The sequence below is a fragment of the Schistocerca serialis genome, chromosome 12 (genome assembly GCF_023864345.2).
Source record: "Schistocerca serialis cubense isolate TAMUIC-IGC-003099 chromosome 12, iqSchSeri2.2, whole genome shotgun sequence".
Taxonomy (NCBI): Eukaryota; Metazoa; Arthropoda; class Insecta; order Orthoptera; family Acrididae; genus Schistocerca; species Schistocerca serialis.
Window position 1 is genome coordinate 116,819,058 of NC_064649.1, and position 22,590 is coordinate 116,841,647.

At 45.6% G+C, this 22,590-nt stretch overlaps 1 protein-coding gene and 1 pseudogene across 1 annotated transcript in view; one reads left to right on the plus strand and one right to left on the minus strand.

Moving 5' to 3' along the window:
• LOC126427981 (uncharacterized) overlaps positions 1-22,590 on the plus strand; it is a 724,905-nt gene that overhangs the window by 296,797 nt on the left and 405,518 nt on the right. The window contains exon 4 of the mRNA XM_050089866.1: positions 14,865-14,934. Coding sequence (XP_049945823.1) covers positions 14,865-14,934 — 70 coding nt within the window. The remainder of the gene's footprint in view (positions 1-14,864; positions 14,935-22,590) is intronic.
• Positions 7,387-7,504, minus strand: LOC126428681 (5S ribosomal RNA; annotated as a pseudogene).

Below are 22,590 nucleotides of genomic sequence, written 5' to 3' on the forward strand. Positions count from 1 at the left end.
TTGAAGCCGAAGGCTGTGTTAAAGATGTACACAAACAACGATCTGGACGACCTGTAAGAGTAACAAGTCCAGCTAACTCCCATCGTGTGTTACAGCAATTCACTCGCTCACCACGAAGACAGTGTGCCCGTGAAACTGGAGTGAGTCGCTGAAGTGTTCGGAGAATTTTGAAGACAGCAAAGTGGAAGTGCCACATCCCTAGACTGCTACACGCAATGAACGAGGACGACCCAGATCGTAGAATGGACTACTGCGAGTGTTTTACTAACATGGTGCGCAACGATGAAGAGTTTGCAGAGATGATTGTGTGGTCCGATGAGGCACAGTTCAAACTCAGTGGTACAGTAAATCGCCACAATTGCATGTACTGGGCCGCCGAAAAAGACAAAGCCGTGAATTTGCCAGGAGTAAATGTGTGGTGTGGGTTGTCTTACCGGGACTTGATTGGGCCATTCTTCTTTGACAGCACAATTACCGGTGAGGTGTACCTTGAGAGGCTTTAGAGATCCGTTTTACCTGCCATCCGAGACTTGTATGGAGACGGGAGAGTTTACTTTCAACAAGATGGTGCCCCAGCCCACTACCAAATCGTGTTAGGGCGTATCTCGCCGAAAACCTACCAGGAAGATGGATAGGCCGTAGAGGTGCTGAGGAGTATCCACCACGTTCCCCAGACCTAACTCCTCTGGATTTTTACCTGTGGGGAACACTAAAGGACGTCGTTTATCGACAAAAGCCACGCACATTGGATGAACTTCGAGAATCCATCGTACATTCATGTGCAAATATCCAACTGAACACGTTGCAGTCAGTAGTTCGTGCTGCAGTTCGGCGGCATCGTTTGTGTGTGGATGTTAATGGTGACCATTTAGAACACCTACAGTGATATCTTTAAGTTGGACTTAAAGCTACACTTTCACCAAAAATGAGACAACTCCGTGAATTAGTTTGCAAGTTATGGACTTCTAAACAGTGGATACGTTTTTTTGGACCCCTCTGTATAAATATTGCGTAAGCGACTAGGTTCAGTTAGTTAAGACTGTATCTATACAGTATCAATGATGCATGAAATATAAATATAAAAATATAAAATATTTGTAGCCATGTATAGCAGCCGTACATACCGTTAAGATATTCTGATAAAAAATCTTCGTCAAGTTAAACATGTGAGTACATGGTATGTGCTGATAAAAATCAGATTGCGTTACGTATTTATACAGGAACCTATTGCCAGCAGAAAGCACTTTAGCTAGAGAACATATTAACCAGTGTCGCCAATATAAAGATTAAAATGCGTCTTTGGGGCAACGGCCTTGCCGCAGTGGATTCACTGGTTCCCGTCAGATCACCGAAGTTAAGCGCTGTCAGGCGTGGCCGGCACTTGGATGGGTGACCATCAAGGCCGCCTTGCGCTGTTGCCATTTTTCGGGGTGCACTCAGCCTCGTGATGCCAATTGAGGACCGAATAGTAGCGGCTTCGGTCACAGGAAACCATCATAACGACCGGGAGAGCGGTGTGCTGACCACACGGCCCTCCTATCCGCATCCTCAGATGAGGATGACACGGGGTCGTATGGTCCCGATGGGCTACTTTTGGCCTGAAGACGGAGTGCAATGCACTGTCTTTAGTTAAAAACATATGCTGATATGCTATTGTGAAATTGGACTCCTACTTGAAATCCATAAAAACCACAATTACTGTACAATACAGTCCTTAGACTGGTTAGGTAACGTACAGCCTTTTATGAATGCCAGTATAAAACGTAGCGTTTGTAATCCAGATCGCGTTCAAATTTCGTCGAATGGTTTTGAAGTCTCCCTAGAGCTTCCACCCTGTACACCAGAGCAAAAATTGCGATTGCACTGCACTCCAAAGGTGTGTGATCACGTTTGATGGAAATGCAGCCGCATAATGGACTAAAAGAAGGCTGAATGGTCTGAGAGTGTCAGAAAAGTCAAAGGATGTCCAGAACATCTTTTGAGTTGTTCATCGCAATGTGAACTGTCCTTTTCGAACGCTAAATGTGTGGGACTCGACGCCTCAGGGGAAAGGGTGGTTTCACTGACACCCTTTACGCCACCTGGTCAGGCCTTTTCGGGCGGATTCCGAGCAGTTCTGTGTGACTGAAAATGTTTTCCTCTATAAGCCGTAAGAAAATCGCGTGTTTTCAATGCTGAGTGTTGCGGTTCCAACTTCCCTCGCAAACGCCTCAAGAGAAGGTGTGTGTGTGTGTGTGTGTGTGTGTGTGTGTGTGTGTGTGTGTGTGAGAGAGAGAGAGAGGGGGGGCGTTCGCGCGCGCGCTCTGTTTGTTCTCTCGGACTTGACGGACATTAAAATCATTTATATGTGAAATGATAATTAAATAGACACCCTAGCTGCAAACAGGCGTTGATGTACGAGGGCAGTTCAATAAGTAATGCAACACATTTTTTTTCTCGGCCAATTTTGGTTGAAAAAACCGGAAATTTCTTGTGGAATATTTTCAAACATTCCCGCTTCGTCTCGTATAGTTTCATTCACTTCCGACAGGTGGCAGCGCTGTACGGAGCTGTTAAAATGGCGTCTGTAACGGATGTGCGTTGCAAACAACGGGCAGTGATCGAGTTTCTTTTGGCGGAAAACCAGGGCATCTCAGATATTCATAGGCGCTTGCAGAATGTCTACGGTGATCTGGCAGTGGACAAAAGCACGGTGAGTCGTTGGGCAAAGCGTGTGTCATCACCGCCGCAAGGTCAAGCGAGACTGTCTGATCTCCCGCGTGCGGGCCGGCCGTGCACAGCTGTGACTCCTGCAATGGCGGAGCGTGCGAACACACTCGTTCGAGATGATCGACGGATCACCATCAAACAACTCAGTGCTCAACTTGACATCTCTGTTGGTAGTGCTGTCACAATTGTTCACCAGTTGGGATATTCAAAGGTTTGTTCCCGCTGGGTCCCTCGTTGTCTAACCGAACACCGTAAAGAGCAAAGGAGAACCATCTGTGCGGAATTGCTTGCTCGTCATGTGGCTGAGGGTGACAATTTCTTGTCAAAGATTGTTACAGGCGATGACACATGGGTTCATCACTTCGAACCTGAAACAAAACGGCAATCAATGGAGTGGCGCCACACCCACTCCCCTACCAAGAAAAAGTTTAAAGCCATACCCTCAGCCGGTAAAGTCATGGTTACAGTCTTCTGGGACGGTGAAGGGGTTATTCTGTTCGATGTCCTTCCCCATGGTCAAACGATCAACTCTGAAGTGTATTGTGCTACTCTTCAGAAATTGAAGAAACGACTTCAACGTGTTCGTAGGCACAAAAATCTGAACGAACTTCTCCTTCTTCATGACAACGCAAGACCTCACACAAGTCTTCGCACCCGAGAGGAGCTCACAAAACTTCAGTGGACTGTTCTTCCTCATGCACCCTGCAGCCCCGATCTCGCAGCTTCGGATTTCTATATGTTTGGCCCAATGAAGGACGCAATCCGTGGGAGGCACTACGCGGATGATGAAGAAGTTATTGATGCTGTACGACGTTGTCTCCGACATCGACCAGTGGAATGGTACCGTGCAGGCATACAGGCCCTCATTTCAAGGTGGCGTAAGGCCGTAGCATTGAATGGAGATTGCGTTGAAAAATAGTGTTGTGTAGCTAAAAGATTGGGGAATAACCTGGTGTATTTAAATGCTGAATAAAACAACCCTTGTTTCAGAAAAAAATGTGTTGCATTACTTATTGAACTGCCCTCGTACTTCATTGGGGACATGTTGAAAATGTGTGCCCCGACCGGGACTCGAACCCGGGATCTCCTGCTTACATGGCAGACGCTCTATCCATCTGTCCCCAATGAAGTACATCAACGCCTGTTTGCAGCTAGGGTGTCCATTTAATTATCATTTCATTTCTAGCAAAGCTGCATGGTCATCCACGGTAACTGTTCTTTCGGGAACAGATATTACCGTCATATACATTTATATGTGGATGAACTCTCTCTCCCAAACTCTCGAGGGGATCATAGCGAGGGTGCGAGTAATCAATATTATGGACACTACGCAAGTGGTTTGCCACAAATTTAGGAATTTGCGTTGGATAGAAAGCATACTCGCATAGCCGAAGTTATTAAGGCGACTGTTTACGTAAAGCAAGAAATACGGGTTCGAGTCGCGGTCAGGCAGAAATTTACCCTCATTGCCATTTAATTCATTTGAATATCCGCCTGCGGTTAAAGTCGGTATTTCTATTTCATTGGATCATGTACGTGTAGAAAGAGCAGAAGAATTTCTTTTTTGACTCTGTCTTTACTAAAAGGACGAAGGTAAGCGTCCCCCACTAGCGTAAGGAGAGGGGCCATTGAGTAATGTGTATCGGCGGTGAGTCATGCGGCCATTACGGGGCAAACAGGAATTCCTGATTCACGCAGCGGAAGCCTGTCGCTACGTGTGGGCCCTTCCCTCGCGTACCGCCAGAACCTCCCTCCCGGTATGAGGGCTGCGTTGCAGGTCCCGAGATACAGGCGCCCGCTGCGAAAGGAGGCTGCGATTCGGTTCGGGATGAGATAGCGTCTGCTGTTTGGGGACGCCGGATTGATTGCTTCCGATGCGCGGCGCCGTCTGTTGGGGTGGGATGGGAGCAGGCGGTGCCGTGATTGGCGGCGGCGACGTGCGGCTTCTGTGGCAAGGGAACGCGTGTGCTTCCCTGCACGCGTGCACTCTTACGAACTCCCTCTTCCAACACTTCTCCCCCTGTCGCTGTTTTGCAATTTTAATCAAGGCCGTCGGAAACTACACTACTGCCATTAAAATTGCTACACCAAGAAGAAATGCAGATGATGAACGGGTATTCATTGGACAAATATATTATACTAGAACTGACATGTGATTGCATTTTCATGCAATTTGAGTGCACAGATCCTGAGAAATCAGTACCCAGAACAACCACCTCTGGCCGTAATGACGGCCATGATACGCCTGGGCATTGAGTCAAACACAGCTCGGATGGCATGTACAGGTACAGCTGTCCATGGAGCTTCAACACGATACCACAGTTCATCAAAAGTAGTGACTGGCGGATTGTGACGTGCCAGTTGCTCGGGCACCATTGACCAGACGTTTTCAGTTGATGAGAGATCTGGAGAATGTGCTGGCCAGGGCAGCAGTCGAACATTTTCTGTATCCAGAAATGCCCGTACAGGACCTGCAACATGCGGTCGTGCATTATCCTGCTGAAAAGTAGGGTTTCGCAGGGATCGAATGAAGGGTAGAGTCACGGGTCGTAACACATCTGAAATGTAACGTCCACTGTTCAAAGTATTGTCAATGCGAACAAGAGGTGACCGAGACGTGTAATCAATGGCATCCCATAGCATCACACCGGGTGATACGCCAGTATGGCGATGACGATTACACGCTTCCAATAAGCGTTCACCACGGTGTCGCCAAACACGGATGCGACCATCATGATGCTGTAAACACAACCTGGATTCATCCGAAAAAATGACGTTTTGCCATTCGTGCACCCAGGTTCGTGGTTGAGTACACCATCGCAGGCGCTCCTGTCTGTGTTGCAGCGTCAAGGTTAACCGCAGCCATGGTGTCCGAGCTGACAGTCCATGCTGCTGCAAACGTCGTCGAACTGTTCGTGCAGATGGTTGTTGTCTTGCAAACGTCCCCATCTGTTCACACGGGGATCGAGACGTGGCTGCACGATCCGTTACAGCCATGCGGATAAGATGCCTGTCATCTCGACTGGTAGTGATACGAGGCCGTTGGTATCCAGCACGGCGTTCCGTATTACCCTCCTGAACCCACCGATTCCATATTCTGCTAACAGGCATCGGATCTCGACCAACGCGAGTAGCAATGTTGCGATACGATAAACCGCAATCGCGATAGGCTACAATCTGACCATTATCAAAGTCGGAAACGCGATGGTACGCATTCGTCCTCCTTAAACGAGGCATCGCAACAACGTTTCACCAGGCAACGCCGGTCAACTGCTGTTTGTGTATGAGAAATCGGTTGGAAACTTTCCTGCTGTCAGCACGTTGTAGGTGTCGCCACCGGCGGCAACCTTGTGTGAATGCTCTGAAAAGCTAATCATTTACATAACACAGCATCTTCCTGTCGGTTAAATTTCGCGTCTGTAGGACGTCATTTTCGTGGTGTAGCAATTTTAATGGATAGTAGTGTATGTATTACCTTGAAGATATATCAGTTATACAGGGGATGGTCTGATTTTGGACGGTAGTAATGGGACGTACTGGCAGGGAGACGTGTGTTGTTTGAATGGGCTTGGCATAGCGTTTCAGAAAATCGTCTTTAGTTGTCAGTCAGAAGCAAGTTGGCGTCCGCTCAGCAGAAGGCTATTAATATGCTGTAGTTTGCAAAGAGTCAGTCAACGACTTTCGTCGACGTTATTCCATTGATGCGCCTGCACCCAAAAACAATCGTCATTGGTATCGCCAATTTGAAGAGAGAAGATGCTTATGCAGAGGTAAGAGGCCAGGTTGACCTTACATTTCTGATGGATGGTGGAAAGAATTCGCCAAATTGAGTGGAGTCTACAGAAGGCTACTTGCCAAGCAAGCAGAGAACTGGAAATGCCTCATACGTCTCTCTGGCGAGTGTTGAGGCGTCGTTTGGTCTAAAAACCATGTAGACTACAGTTAGTGGAAGCTCTTGCAGTTGGTGATAAAAGGAAGCGGGTTACTTCAGCAATCCTGTGCTAGAGGAGACAGTTTCACAGCGGGTAATTTTCATTGAGGAAGCAGCATTTCTTGTTAGCGGTAAAGTAAACTGACATAATGTGCGCATATGAGGACTCCAGAACCCTCAAGACATTACTGAGTACGAAACAGACTCATGTATAGTGAACGTTCTTTGTGCCATTTCTCGTAAGAAAGACTCCTATCCCCTCTTTCTTTAAGAAAAGAGCTGTCTTCACATGCAACAGAATTGGCTTTTTCCACAGCTGTAATTCAAAAAGTGTCATGATGATCTTTCCATTGGCAAAAGGTTCCGGAATAGCACCCCCCCCCCCCTTTGCATCTCCTTCGGGGGACTCAGAACATTGAATAACCAGCGGAAGTATAACGTTGTACGAGTCGGGACGCGAAATGATAGAAGTTTAAACATTATAGGGAAGCTAGAAAATCTGAAAAGGAAAATGCAAAGGTTAAATCTAGATACAGTGCACTCCGTCTTCAGGCCACAAGTGGCCCATCGGGACCCTCCGGCCGCCGTGTCATCATCAATTGAGGATGCAGATAGGGGGGACGTGTGGTCAGCTCACCGCTCTCCCGGTCGTTTTGATGGTTTTCTGTGACCGGAGCCGCTACTATTCAGTCGATTAGCTCTCTGCTCAGTGCATGGCATCACGAGGCTGAGCGTTCCCCGAAAAATGGCAACAGCGCATGACGGCCCGGATGGTCACCCATCCAAGTGCTGGCCACGCCCGACAGTGCTTAACTTCGGTGATCCGACGGGAACCGCTGTATCCACTGCGGCAAAGCCGTTGCCCAATTTAGATACAGTGAGTATCAGTAAATGAAACTGAAAGGGGACAAGGATTTCTGGTCAGATGAGTATAGGGTAATATTAACAGCAGCAGAAAATGGTGTAACGGGAGTGGGATTCGTTATGAATAGGAACGTAGGGCACGGAGTGTGTTACTGTGAACAGTTCAGTGACAGGGTTTTTCTCTTCAGAATCGACAGCAAACCATCACCGACAACGATACTTCAGGTATACATGACGACATCGTAGGCTGAAGATGAAGAGACATAGAAAGAATATGACGATTTTGAAATGGTAATACAGTACGTAAAGGGTGATGAACATTAATAGTCATGGGGGATTGGAATGCGGCTGTAGGGTAGGGACTGAAAGAAAGTGTTACTAGGTACTGGGATTAAGAGAGGAGAAGACTAATTTTCTACAGTAAGTTACAGCTGGTAATAGCGAATACTCTTATTAAGGATCACAAGAGGAGGAGATGCAAGAAGATTTCAATTAGGTTAGTGCATGGTCAGGTAGAGATTCTGAAATCAGATATGTATTGGATTCTAAGGCGTATCCAGGAGTAGACAGACGCAGATCACAATTTAGTAATGATAAAGTTTAGGTTGAAGTTTAAGAGACTAGTCATGAAGAATCAGTGCACAAAGAAGTGGGACACAGAAGTACTAACGAAAGTTCTTTGAGGCTATAGACACTGCGGTAGGGAACAACTCAGTAGAGAGTGCAGTTGAAGAGGAATGATCTCCTCTAACAAGAGAAATCACAGAAGTTGTTCATACAAACATCGGTGCGTGGAAGGTAACTGCGAAGAAACGTTGGGTAACAGAAGAAATAGTTCAAGTGATCGGCGAAAGAGACAATTACAAAACCCTTCAGGAAAATTCAGGAATACAGAAATATAAATCATTTGGGAAGCTGAGAAAAGCCAATGCGAAATGGGTGTAGGAAAAATGTGAAAAAATCGAAAAAAACGTGGTCGTCGGAAGGGTTGATTTAGCTAATAGAAAAGTCACAGCAACTTTCAGTGAAATAGAAGCGAGGGTGTGAACATTAAGAATGGCAGGGGAGATCGACTGTTCAGCATAGATGAGAGAATAAACCGGTGGAAAGAGTACCTGTGTATGGAAGGCCCCTACTAATGGGAGGAATTGTCTGGTAACGTGATAGAAACATTAACAGGAGTCGATCTGCAATATACAGAGGATCCTGTATTAGAATCAGAATTTAAAACAGCTTTGAAAGACAAGATCGAATAAGGCAGTAGGGATGGATAAAATTCCATCAGAAACCTGAAATCATTGGGGGGAAGTGGCAACGAAGGTATATTTAATGTTGGTGTGAAGAAGCTTTGAGCCTGGCGATATACCACCAGACTTTCGGAAAAAACATTATCCGCACAGTTGCGAAGATAGCAAAAGCCGAAAAGTGTTAGAATTATCGCACAATCAGCCTAAGTTCTCATTCAGCCAAGAATAATATAGAGGAAGAATGGAAAAATTGGGGATGTGTTAGATGACTATCAGTTAATGTGGCTTTAGGAGAAGTAAATGCACAAGAGAGGCATTTCTGACCTAGCAGTTCACAATGAAAGCAAGACAATCAAGAGACGTTCGTAGAATTTGTCGTCTGGAAAAAGCGATCGTTAATGTAATGTGGGAAAGATATTTGAAAACCAAACATATTATAAAAAATGTATGTACAGTGATCAACCAGAACAGTATTAGCACGTACCCAAGTAGCGGGTGTGTCCATCTTTGGCACGGATAACAGAGGCGAGAGGGCCGCTGTGGCCGAGCGGTTCTAGGCGACTCAGTCCGGAACCGCGCTGCTGCTACCATCGCAGGTTCGAATCCTGCCTCGGGCATGGGTGTGTGTGATGTCCTCAGGTTAGTTAGGTTTAAGTAGTTCTAAGTTCTAGGGGACTGATGACCTCAGAACTTAACTCCCATAGTGCTCAGAGCCATTTGAACCATTTGAACAGAGGCGACGCGTAGTAGCATGGAAGCAATGAGTCCTTGGTAGGTCGCTGGAGAAAGTTGGCATTACATCTGCACACACAAGTCACCCAATTCTCGTAAATTTTTGGGAGTGGGTGATGACCTCTAACGCCACATTGTCACATCCCGGATGTGGTCGATCTAGCGAGTTGGGAGGGGGGGGGGCATATCAATTGGAAGCCGCCACTGTGTTCCCAGAAGCACATCCTTATACTCCTGGCATTCTGACATGCCGCATTGTCTTGCTGAAAAGTACCGCTGCCTTCGGGAAACAGGGTCGTCATGAAGAGGTGGTTTGCAAAGTACGACCATCATTAGCCGTCATGGTGCCTTGCGCGACCTCCACTGAACACATGGATGCCATGTGACCTTTCGCCAGAGCAAAATGGAGCCACCGCCAACTTGTCTCTTTCCGAGAGCACAGGTAGCACAGTTGTCAAGGAGCTCTTCGTCTGGAATACGACGGATTAGCGCCTTCCCATCGGCATGATGAAGAAGGTATCGGCATTCATCAGACCGTGCAACGCTCTGCCACTGCCCCAACGTCCAGTGCCGATGGTCACATGCCCATTTGTCATAGTCGCCGATGCTGTGGTGTTAACATTGACACATGCACGGGTCATCAGCTGCGGGGGCCGATCGTTAGGAGTGTTGGGTGCACTGTGTGTTCAGACGCCCTTGTACCTTGCCCAACATTTAAGTCTGATCTTACAAGGGAACCTCCCCATCGCAGCCCCCTCAGATTTAGTTACAAGATGGCACAGTGGATAGGCCTTGAAAAACTGAACACAGATCAATTGCGAAAACAGGAAGAAGTTGTGTGGAACTGTGAAAAAATAAGCAAAATATACAAACTGGGTAGTTCAAGGGAAGATAGGCAACATTAAGGACGGTAGGAACGCAGGAGCGCCGTGGTCTCGTGGTAACGTGAGCAGCTACGGAACGAAAGGTCCTTGGTTCAAATCTTCCATCGAGTGAAAAGTTTAATTTTTTATTTTCAGTTTATGTGACAAACTCTTATGTTTTCATCACTTTTTTGGGATTGATTATCGCATCCACAAGAAAACCTAAATCGGGCAAGATAGAAGAATCTTTTTACCCATTCGCCAAGTGTACAAGTTAGGTGGGTCGACAACATATTCCTGTCACGTGACGCAAATGCCGTCACCAGTGTCGTATAGAATATATCAGATGTGTTTTCCTGTGGAGGAATCGGTTGACCTATGACCTTGCGATCAAATGTTTTCGGTTCCCATTGGAGAGGCACGTCCTTTCGTCTACTAATCGCACGGTTTTGCGGCGCGGTCGCAAAACACAGACACTAAACTTATTACAGTGAACAGAGACGTCAATGAACGAACGGACAGATCATAACTTTGCGAAAATAAAGAAAGTAAAATTTTCACTCCAGGGAAGACTTGAACCAAGGACCTCTCGTTCCGCAGCTGCTCACGCTACCACGGGACCACGGCGCTCCTGAACTGAAATTGTCCATGATGTTGCCTATCTTGCACATGGACTACTCAGTTTGTATATTTTGCTTATTTTTTCACAGTTCCACACAACTTCTTCCTGTTTTCTCAATTGATCTGTGTTCAGTTTATCAAGGCCTATCAACTGTGCCAACTTATAACTAAATCTGAGGGGGGTGCGATGGGGAGGTTCCCTTGTTAGTTCCGCCACAGTTCGCCGGCTGTCTTGTTCTACCAGTCTGCCCAGCCCACAACATCCGACATCTGTAATGAGGCGCGGCCACCCAACCCCGCGACGTCTGGACGTGGTTTCCCCTTGGTATCGTGACGTGTTGAAGACACTCACCACCGCATTCGTCGAACACCCGGCAAGTCGTGCAGTTTCCGAAATGTTCGTGCCGAGCCTCCGGACCGTCACAATCTGTCCTCGGCCAAAGTCAGATAGATAGCGTGCCTTCTCCATTCTGCACACGGACAGCAGGCTCACTGATACTTCATGCACCATGCGTGTCTCTGACCAGCAGTCATTTCTTGCCAGGTGACGCTGCTGTCGCCTGGACGAGTTTATATCGACAGTAGGTCGGTGGTCAGCAATGATTTGCCTGATCAGTGTGTGTACCTATGTATGTTCGACATCTGATCCCAAACCACTCGACGATTTCAACTAAATTTGGTACACGGATCACTTACTATCTTGAAAGTGTCGTTGTGTGGGTAAGAATCATCTCTCTCTCAAAGAGGCAGGAATGCAAGTGAAAAATGAGTATAAGGGACTGCATGCAAACAGCTAGTCTATATTCTTGCAATATTTGAGAGTCAGAGCACTTAGCGACGTGCATTAAAATTTTAACTTAAATTTAAATCTTCACTAATCTCTTCCTCGCTGACCCTCCCACAAAAAGATCAAGAAAAAATAGTTTATCGATAATACTTCACTTGCAGGCATTATTCACATATAACACTGAATGTACCTGCAGAATTATATCATTTTACACCATATATTCCAGGAGATATGACGTCATAAAAACTGAGATACTTGAGGAACTGTCGCATCATGGATGACGTTTTGGTTTATTACTTGTTTACTACTAACTCTATTCGCAACGTACTTTTGTATACAGTGTTCTCACATATTAATGTACCTGCAGAATTGTACCATTATACAACACATACTTCACGAGATACTGGCGAACTTTTCAAGAGATGCAGATAAAATGTGTGTGAAATGTGTTACATATATGTGACATATGCGCACACGGGCGAAGCCGCGGGTGAAAAGGTACTCCTAAGCCCCAGGGTAGATTACAATCACATTTGGTACAGAAATGTATTACTATCGGAAACAAGTGCTGTGGCTGTAAGAACCATCAACTTCCTATTCGGGTAGGAGTGATAACGTGGGGATGGACAGACAGAAAGGGGGAAGGAGGAGATGGTCAAAGAGGAGGGAGAGGACATGGACAGAAAGAGGGAGGTATGAGAAGGCTGGAGAGACGGAAGTGTGTGAAAAGAACAGAGATAGAGAGGATGAGGAAACGAACAGAGGATGAAGGGAGGAAGAGATGGACAGAGAAAGGGTGGAGGAGAGACGAGGACATGGACAGAAAATGGGGGATGGAAGAGATGGATTAATAGAAGGTGGGAATAAATACATACCCAAGCAACGCCGGATACTCAGCTAGTTCTGACTAAAATAGGAGGAAGCTGTATGGCAAGACGGGAAATATACGATATGTACAAGAGCCAGGAGGGAATAATAAGAGTGGAAGACCAAGAACGAAGTGCTCTGATTAAAAACGGTGTAAGACAGTGATGTAGCCTTTCGCCCCTACTGTTCAGTCTATGCACCGAAGAAGGAAGGACGGAAATAAAAGAAAGATTCAAGTGCGGGATCAAAACGCATTGTGAAAGGATGTCAAGCATAAGGTTCGCTGACGACAGTGCTGTGATAGAATGAGATTTTCACTCTGCAGAGGAGTGTGCGCTGATATGAAACTTCGTCGCAGGTTAAAAGTCTGTGCCGGACCGAGACTCGAACTCGGGGCCTTTGCCTTTCTCGGGCAAGTGCTCTACCAACTGAGCTACCGAAGCACGACTCACGCCCGCTACTCACAGCTTTACTTCTGCCAGTATTTCGTCTCCTACCTTCCAAACTTTACAGAAGCTCTCCTGCGAACCTCGCAGAACTAGCACTCCTGAAAGAAAGGATATTGCGGAGACATGGCTTAGCCACAGCCATGGGGATGTTTCCAGAATGAAATTTTCACTCTGCAGCGGAGTGTGAGGACACGGCGAGTCGTGCTCGGGTAGCTCAGATGGTAGAGCACTTGCCCGCGAAAGGAAAAGGTGCCGAGTTCGAGTCTCGGTCCGGCACACAGTTTTAATCTGGCAGGAAGTTTCATATCAGCGCACACTCCGCTGCAGAGTGAAAATCTCATTCTGGAAACATCCCCCAGGCTGTGGCTAAGCCATGTCTCCGCAATATCCTTTCTTTCAGGAGTGCTAGTTCTGCAAGGTTCGCAAGAGGGCTTCTGTGAAGTTTGGAAGGTAGGAGACGAGGTACTGGCAGAAGTAAAGCTTTGAGGACGGGGCGTGAGTCGTCCTCGGGTAGCTCAGTTGGTAGACCACTTGCCCATGAAAGGCAATGGTGCCGAGTTCGAGTCTCGGGCCGGCGCACAGTTTTAATCTGCCGGGAAGTTTCATTGCTGTGCTGGTTGGAGGCTGAGCGAAGCAAGGAGGACATTATTATGCAAATTATCAAAGGCGATGAGAATACTCGTGGTCGTTAGAAGGGCACTAGTAGGTAACAGATACAGGCCCTTTAGGAAGAATTTTATGAATAGTGAATGATCGAGTGTGGAAAAACCTTAACAGAAGAGAATCGAAGTGTTTGAGATGCAGTACTACAGGAGAAAGTTGAAAATTAGGTGAACTGATAAGGTAAGGAATGAGGACATTCTCCGCACAATCGTCGAGGAGCTACTAGATGGAGCTGTAGCGGTTAAGAACTGTAGGAGAAGACAGAGATTTGAATGTGTGCTATAAATAATTCAGGATGCCAGATGCAAGCGCTACTCTTGAGTTAAAGTGATCGGCAGTGGAAAGGATTTGTGGCCGACTGCCTGACATCAGCTCTACTCAGAAGACCGATGACTCGAAAAAAAAATCGAAGTTCAGTTTAATATAGATGTGCTCGGCAAGGGTTTCCCCCGGCGGTGTTTACGTCGCGTTGACGTCAGAAGGACAGTCTTTAAATAAAATGTCGCTTTCCTTTAGTTTCGTCTCTTCTCGTAGCTTATTCCTTCTGGCTCTCTCGACCTATCCCCTTTACTCCATACACACACACACACACACACACACACACACACACACACTCTTTATCTCTCTCTCTCGCGCGCGCGTCGGAGATGCTGTGTCCCATCGCTCGTGCGCCGACTATAACACCACGATCAAACTCACTTAAATCTTGATAACCGGCCATTGTAGCAGCAGTCACCGATCTAACAACTGCAGACCGCAGCGCCGTATTCTGCCTGTTCACATATCTCTGTATTTAAATAAGCATGCCTATACTAGTTTCTTTATCCGTTCAGTGTATACCCATACCAGTATTGAGAATAGGATAAAAATTTTGGAGGAATTATTTTTCAGTACTGTCTCTTCTGTGCCTTCACAAGCTGTAACGGCAATTTTTCTCACATGTTTCTAATTGGGGATAAGAGTGACGCCACAAACGAGGGGTTTTAACTCAGTCCGCTCTGAACGTGTTACGTAGCTCATACAGGGTTGTTTGGGAGTTTGTGATGTTGAGTGCCTTCTTGCCAGGTGTTTTGGTAGACCTGGCCGCTGACTGTTGTGTGGTGAGAGGTTAGTTAGGTCTGTGTGTTGCAGGGGCTGCCTCAACGGGCTGCGCGCGGCCGGCGACGGCTGGTCTACGTCCGCGTCGTCGACGCTACCGGAGGTGAGTACCTGGCTGGCTTGCTACGGCTCTCATCTGTTCGACTTGATCCGCCGCTGTAAATGTTGACATTCCGTGATGCAGCGCCATATTCTATCCCTGGAAGTGCCATTTTGTGTAGCTGTTAGTGAGAAACCATCTTCGTACCTAGGTTGTTTATTCTTGCTTGAAACTTTAATAAGATGTGTTGCGGATTGTGCGCCGATTTTTAATGGTTTTCTGCATTAGAAAAGTGCCCACACACGCTTGCACGACTTCGGCTGTGTTGAGGTAACATGGAAGCAGAGTCTGTGTTCAGTGTCTGCCCTATTGAGAATTGTTTTCGGTGGTGCAGACTGAGTAACAGCTTCGTCAGTAGTGCAGCAATGGCACCTGTATAGCAATAGTAGTGCAGCGAGAGCACTTCTATAGCAATACCAGCACACGTAGCCACTGGCGATGCCTTAATAAACTAAGCCGCAAGGCGCCTGGCAAAACAAATACTGCGTTTGTTCAGTTCCTGTGGTGTGCGTACTGTAAGACCTTCGGTACACACACCATCAGATTATTTGACCTGTCGCTCTAATGAAGTATGCGAGTGTCAGGAATATGTCTCGTGGTCTTATCGTGGCGCGTTTATCTTCTGCCATTAGGTCAGACGATAGAAATGCCGCTTGCACACTTAGAGTAGCAGATGGACGGTGGCCAACTTTAAACAGAACTTGATTAATTTTCACACACATTTATTAAAATAATGACAAGCATAAAAATTACTTAACTTGGTTTTGGATGCTATTTACAATTGACAATCTGAAGTTTCTTTGGTCTTGGTACGTTAATCTTATTCTCACATATCTCTGATACTTGACAAAAGTGTCTATACATTTCTCTTCAGGGCTATGTACAGGAATATGATAATCTTATTCGGCGCAGACTGAAACTTGACTATAGACTGGTACAGACCTGCAGACTAATGCAGACTGACTAATCGGAGGTCTGTACACTCGTTATAATACCTCGCGCGTTCATGTATCACTGCGCGAGTGTGATCCGTGAGGAGAAAATGTTCTACGTTAGCAGCAATCTCATTGGCTGCGTTACATATTAATACGCGGATCGGCGGAAGCAGAATTTGGTACGTCTCTAAGACGAGCGCTGCGCCTGCGCTGTTGTGCTTAGCGGGGCGCGCTCTAGTGGGAAAGTTGTGTATGCGCTGACTACGCGGAACTATGTACACAACAGTTCCATACAGACAGCCCTAACCTAAACATCATTAATATATAATTTTTCGAATGATTTCGTGACGCCTTCAGCTGCCATTCTCTTTATGTCATGTCCGATTGTAAGTTTCCGGCCTTAGGTCATTTTCAAGTACTTTGTGGATGACAACTGTGTTTGCGTGCTCATCCTCGGCAGGAAGCATGTAAATACTTGTTTTGCAAATCAAACTGCCTTTTTCTGCTGCTAGTTTCTTTATTTATCTCATATCCGTTTCGCCTTCTCCTGTTCTAAGGCATCATCAGTGGGATGATTTGCTGGTCTGCGTTTCCTCACATCTGGTCTGGAGGTCGCACTACCACTTTTATAACTGCAATATATTCACGTCTTTATGTTTTCGCCATCCACACACTGTTCACCATGTTTCTCACTCTTTTTTGTGGTGGACTATCGTTCTTTTGTCACTCGATAGAACTATTTCGTCGTACACTTCTTTTCACAGCGTAAATATTGCGACTCCCTATATATTGCAATCCAGACTCGTATTCTCACAGAATGAAATGGTTCCTGATGTATACACAATGGATTTGAAATACTCCACATATGAGAATTTTGCGAGTTCGTGTACCCGGATGAATGAAACCACGCGTCATCAGTGAAAAACGTTTCATTTAGAATATCTTTTTCATTTTGTTGAACGAAATTTTTGAACCATTGACAATAGTGCAGTCTCTTGCCATGATCAGTATTTTTCAGTTCTTGCACGATTCTCACTTTGTAAGGGAAAAATTCTAATTTTTCCCTTACAGCTGTTTGGTCTGTTTCGACACTAATATCGATTTCGTGGGGGAGTTTTCTTACTGACTTGTTCGGGCTGGTAGTTATCCTCAGACAAAACGCTAGGATGACCACTCCTCGGTGCATCTGTCACTGAACCCGTAATTCGAAATTTGTTACTCCAATCTCGCACAGTATCGCGATGTGGGAGTGGCGTCTCCGGGAAAACTGAATTAAATGTTTGACGAACTGAAACTGTGTATTTATCGCCAGGTCTGAACACTTGTTCGACTAAAAACACACGTTCTTCAATGGTTAGCATTTTAACAGTAAAAAAACGAAACAAACGAACAAAGGAACTAAACTTAAACGTTCACGTCAACACGTAATGACACACACCAACGATACTACTGACGCTGGCTGAGATAAACGGAACAGTGGAATGTTGGGACAGTCCACTTGAAGGGAAGTAACCCAGGCAGGTGAACAATCATACGGCACGCGGGGCTAACAATCATACGCCACTGCGGAGAGACTTTTTGATTATCCCATGGTTGATGAAAGTTTATGCTATGGAGAGGGCCTTTTTATATCTCCCAAATAGGAATTTATTTGCAGCGTCTTATTGGATACAGTTCCGTTGTCTACCGTAGGACCGGGGTAAACCACCCTAAAACCCGGGCCAGGATTTGCCCGTACGCCAGAGTGACTTTGTAGAAAGGAGTTTTGGAGCCTGTTGTGCGGCTGCCTGTAGAAGAGCAGGTGGCGCCTGCAGCGGTGCCGCTCGACTGACCCGCCACGCCGCGGTGCTCCGCGGGTTGCCCGCTTGCCAGGCGCTCCCCTCATTACGGGGACCTGCTAGAGAGTACAGTAATTGTGAAGCCGAGCGCATGATCGTTTGCAGGGCTCGCTTCGTGCCGGCATTGATTTCACGGCGTGCGCTGCGCCTCACTGGGGGTAATTATCTGTACTCTGGCTTTCTGCCACTCGTGTCGAAGATGAAAGTCCCCAAAGAGCATTTTCCATGAAATATGGGAGGCAAATGTTAACCTGCAATTATTCCTTTCAGAGGCACTGGTCGAAGTAACGGAAGCGATCATTTTTACCAGTCACACACAGAATTTGTATGCACCGCAATGTGTCTACTATTCGTCATGACACGTGTCGGTCATAGTCCTCATTCCATCACACTCTAACGATGGTACGTAAAAGACATCTTGTCGACACCCGTAAAGAACATGTAATAATTAGCACTCATGATGGCTATGGAGGAAACGCGCTACAGTGAATAATAAGAACATTGGAGCCTGGACAATCTCGGTGTATAAGAGGAAACAAGTAAACATGGATAAATACTTGGGCCTTCATCCGTCGCATGGTGGAGGTTGTAAATATATTTGAATTATGTAACCATTACGGCACCTCACCGCAACCTCTCGATACCAGCAATATTCTACTGTGTTTCTGTAAAATACCGGGTGATCAAAAAGTCAGTATAAATTTGAAAACTGAATAAATCACGGAATAATGTAGATAGAGAGGTAAAAACTGACAGACATGCTTGGAATGACATGGGGTTTCATTAGAACCAAAAAAATACAAAAGTTCAAAAAAAGTCAGACAGATGGCGCTTCATCTGATGATAATAGCAATAATTAGCATAACAATGTAAGACAAAGTAAAGATGATGTTCTTTACAGGAAATGCTCAATATGTCCTCCATCATTCCTCAACAATAGCTGTAGTCGAGGAATAATGTGTGAACAGCACTGTAAAGCATGTCCGGAGTTATGGTGGGGCATTGGCGTCGGATGTTGTCTTTCAGCATCCCTAGAGATGATGTCGGTCGATCACGATACACTAGCGACTTCAGGTAACCCCAAAGCCAATAATCGCACGGACTGAGGTCTGGGGACCTGGGAGGCCAAGCGTGACGAAAGTGGCGGCTGAGCACTCGATCATCACCAAACGACGCGCGCAAGAGATCTTTCACGCGTCTAGCAATATGGGGTGGTTCTAATAAAACCCCATGTCATTCCAAGCATGTTTGTCAATTTTTATCTCTCTATCTACATTATTCCGTGGTTTATTAAGTTTTCAAATTTATACTGACTTTGTGATCACCCGGTAGTTAACATATTTCTGTGACAACATTCAGATTTGATTTCATTAATGTAGAGGTACTTCGATACATCGATATGTATATATTGCAATGATATTATTCTTATGTGTATTCTTTCTTTTGTCACTATGATATTTGACGGACTTGTAACTCTGATTTTTGGGTTCGTAAGCGATTATTAGAGTGTCAAGCTTTGCTCGTCATGCTAAGAAGACGCAAATTGTAGTCAGTTTGTAAAATGCGAACTTTAACAGTGAGGAAGATATTTTCAAGTATGTTTTATATTGTGAAGTGATGTTTTGGAACGAGTTACGTGATATTGCAACAAAAGTAATAAAAAAGAAGTGTAACTTAGATTCGGAGTGCTGATCACTTTTTTACATCACCATTGTCCTAACTTGCAAAAGTTTAATCTTCAAGAATGGTTTATGAAACACATCTATAAAACTTTTGAATGTCGCAGAATAACACCTAGGCCTCTTTGCATCCGAGCTTGGAATCGTCACTACCTAGATTTTCGACGATTGAGCCACGAGTTCACAACGATAGCAGCGTGGGAAACACGAAAAGATGAGTGCCTAGTTTATCCATTATTTCAAGAAATGACTTTATTAACTGTGCTCTAATGACACCTGCCATATAATATAACTTTGTTGTTGCCCGAAAATGCAATATTTAGCAGCGTGAGCAACACCACAATCATAATTAATTTTTGACCTTTGTTGTGGTAGGGTTGTTAGAAGTGGTAGGACTGAAGGGGTGGGAAGAACATGACATTTGAAAGCATGACGTCGCGATGACGTAGGTCGACCACTCGCAGGTCGATTATTCGTAATTAAGAAAGTCATCATAGTAGCAGTAGTGACAGTGAATTATTCCTGATGGAGGCCACGAAGGTGATGACAAAAGACTTTGAAGTTTTACTCTAATTTGGCTCGGCAAGAAAAGAGAGAACGTTTTGCCCAAGGGAGTCATCACTAGTAAGTTTTTTCAGTTATATGGGAACGTTTATAATAGTATAGCGACTCATGGAGAATACTTTGAAGGCGAATGTAATTATTTTAGTAGTGTGTTTTGAGAAACGATAACTTTCAAGGCCGGTAATGTCACAGTTATTACGAGAGTAAGTCCGAAAGAAATGCACCTTTTTGAAACCAGTTTATTTTTCATACCTTTGATATTTTTACCAATACGTTGAGAAATAAAATGTAACGTTTCCATGTAATGTTCGCCCCTTAGCCACCACGGAACTGGTTGAAGTGAGGACCAGCACGTTTCAGCCACTCTTTCGCAACCTCCACAAGGCAGTCATCATCTTCAAATCTCGTCCCACGAAGTGTCCCCTTCAGTTTCGCGATGAGGTGGAAATTACGCGCTGTCAGATCTGGACTGTTCTGTGGCTGTTTCACCCTTTGTCTGCCCAAGCTCTGCGACCTCCATAGTGGTTTTCTCACTGTTGTCATGCAACGTAAAAATATCGTGTTTTTGCCGATATTGCTGAACGCTGCACATCCGACTGTAAATTGTTTTATGGGTTTCCACATAAGCGTCTAATTTCGTAGTGGTTCCATGTGGCGTGGTGTCCAAAAGCTACAGCCCTTATGAATCAAGAAACACCGTAAACATCACTTTTCCTGCTGTAGCCGAAGCTTTGAATTCCTTCTTCTTCGATGAGTTTGGGCGATGCGATTCCATCGATTGTCGTTACGTCTTCGTTTCAGAATGATGCGACTGGTTTTCATCCCCCGTCAAAATTTTTGCAAGTAACTCTTGCCCAGAATTCTCGTTCTGTTGCAGAAGTTTGGTGACGCTGTGTTCGTTTGTGAGCATCCGTCTACTTTCTCGGAACCCACCTAGCACATGGCAGAGTAGTCGCCCATGAAAGGCAGAGGTGCCGGCTTGGAGTCCCGGTACGGCACACATCTACATCTACATCTACACCCATACTCCGCCAACCACCTGACGGTGTGTGGCGGAGGGTACCTTGAGTACCTCTATCGGCTCTCCCTTCAATTCCAGTCCCTTATTGTTCGTGGAAAGAAGGATTGTCCGTATGCCTCTGTGTGGGCTCTAATCTCTCTGATTTTATCCTCATGGTCTCTTCGCGAGATATACGTAGGTGGGAGCAATATACTGCTTGACTCCTCGGTGAATGTATGTTCTCGAAACTTCAAAAAAAAGCCCGTACCGAGCTACTGAGCGTCTCTCTTGCAGAGTCTTTCACTAGACTTTATCTATCATCTCCGTAACGCTTTGGCGATTACTAAATGATCATCTAACGAAGCGCGCTCCTCTCCGTTGGATCTTCTTTATCTCTTCTATCAACCCTATCTGGTACGGATCCCACACTGCTGAGCAGTATTCAAGCAGTGAGCGAACAAGCGTACTGTAACCTACATCCTTTGTTTTCGAATTGCATTTGCTTAGAATTCTTCCAATGAATCTCAGTCTGGCATCTACTTTACCAACGATCAACTTTATATGATCATTCCATTTTAAATCAATCCTAGATAATTTATGGAATTAACTGCTTCCAGTTGCTGACCTGATATATTGTAGCTAAATGATAAGGGATCTTTCTTTCTGTGTATTCGCAGCACATTACACTTGTCTACATTGAGATTCAATTGCCATTCCCTGCACCATGCGTCAATTCGTTGCAGATCCTCCTGCATTTCAGTACAATTTTGCATTGTTACAACCTCTCGATATACCGCAGCATCATCCGCAAAAAGCCTCAGTGAACTTCCGATGTTATCCACAAGGTCATTTATGTATATTGTGAATAGCAACGGTCCTATGACACTCCCCTGCGGCACACCTGAAATCACTCTTACTTCGGAAGACTTCTCTCCATTAAGAATGACATGCTGTGTTCTGTTATCTAGGAGCTCTTCAATCCAATCACACAATTGGTCTGATAGTCCATATGCTCTTACTTTGTTCATTAATTGACTGTGGGGAACTGTATCGAACACCTTGCGGAAGTCAAGAAACACGGCGTCTACCTGGGAACCCGCGTCTATGGCCCTCTGAGTCTCGTGGACGAATAGCGCGAGCTGGGTTTCACACGATCGTCTTTTTCGAAACCCATGCTGATTCCTACAGGGTAGATTTCTAGTTTCCAGAAAAGTCATTATACTGGAACATAATACGTGTTCCAAAATTCTACAACTGATCGACGTTAGAGATATAGGTCTATGGTTCTGCACATCTGTTCGACGTCCCTTCTTGAAAACGGGGATGACCTGTGCCCTTTTCCAATCCTTTGGAACGCTACGCTCTTCTAGAGACCTACGGTACACCGCTGCAAGAAGGGGGGCAAGTTCCTTCGCGTACTCTGTGTAAAATCGAACTGGTATCCCATCAGGTCCAGAGGCCTTTCCTCTTTTGAGCGATTTTAATTCTTTCTCTGTCCCTCTGTCATCTGTGCGAAAATCTAGAGAGGGAACTACAGTGCAGTCTTCCTCTGTGAAACAGCTTTGGAAAAAGACATTTAGTATTTCGGCCTTTAGTCTGTCATCCTCTGTTTCAGTACCATTTTGGTCACAGAGAGTCTGGAT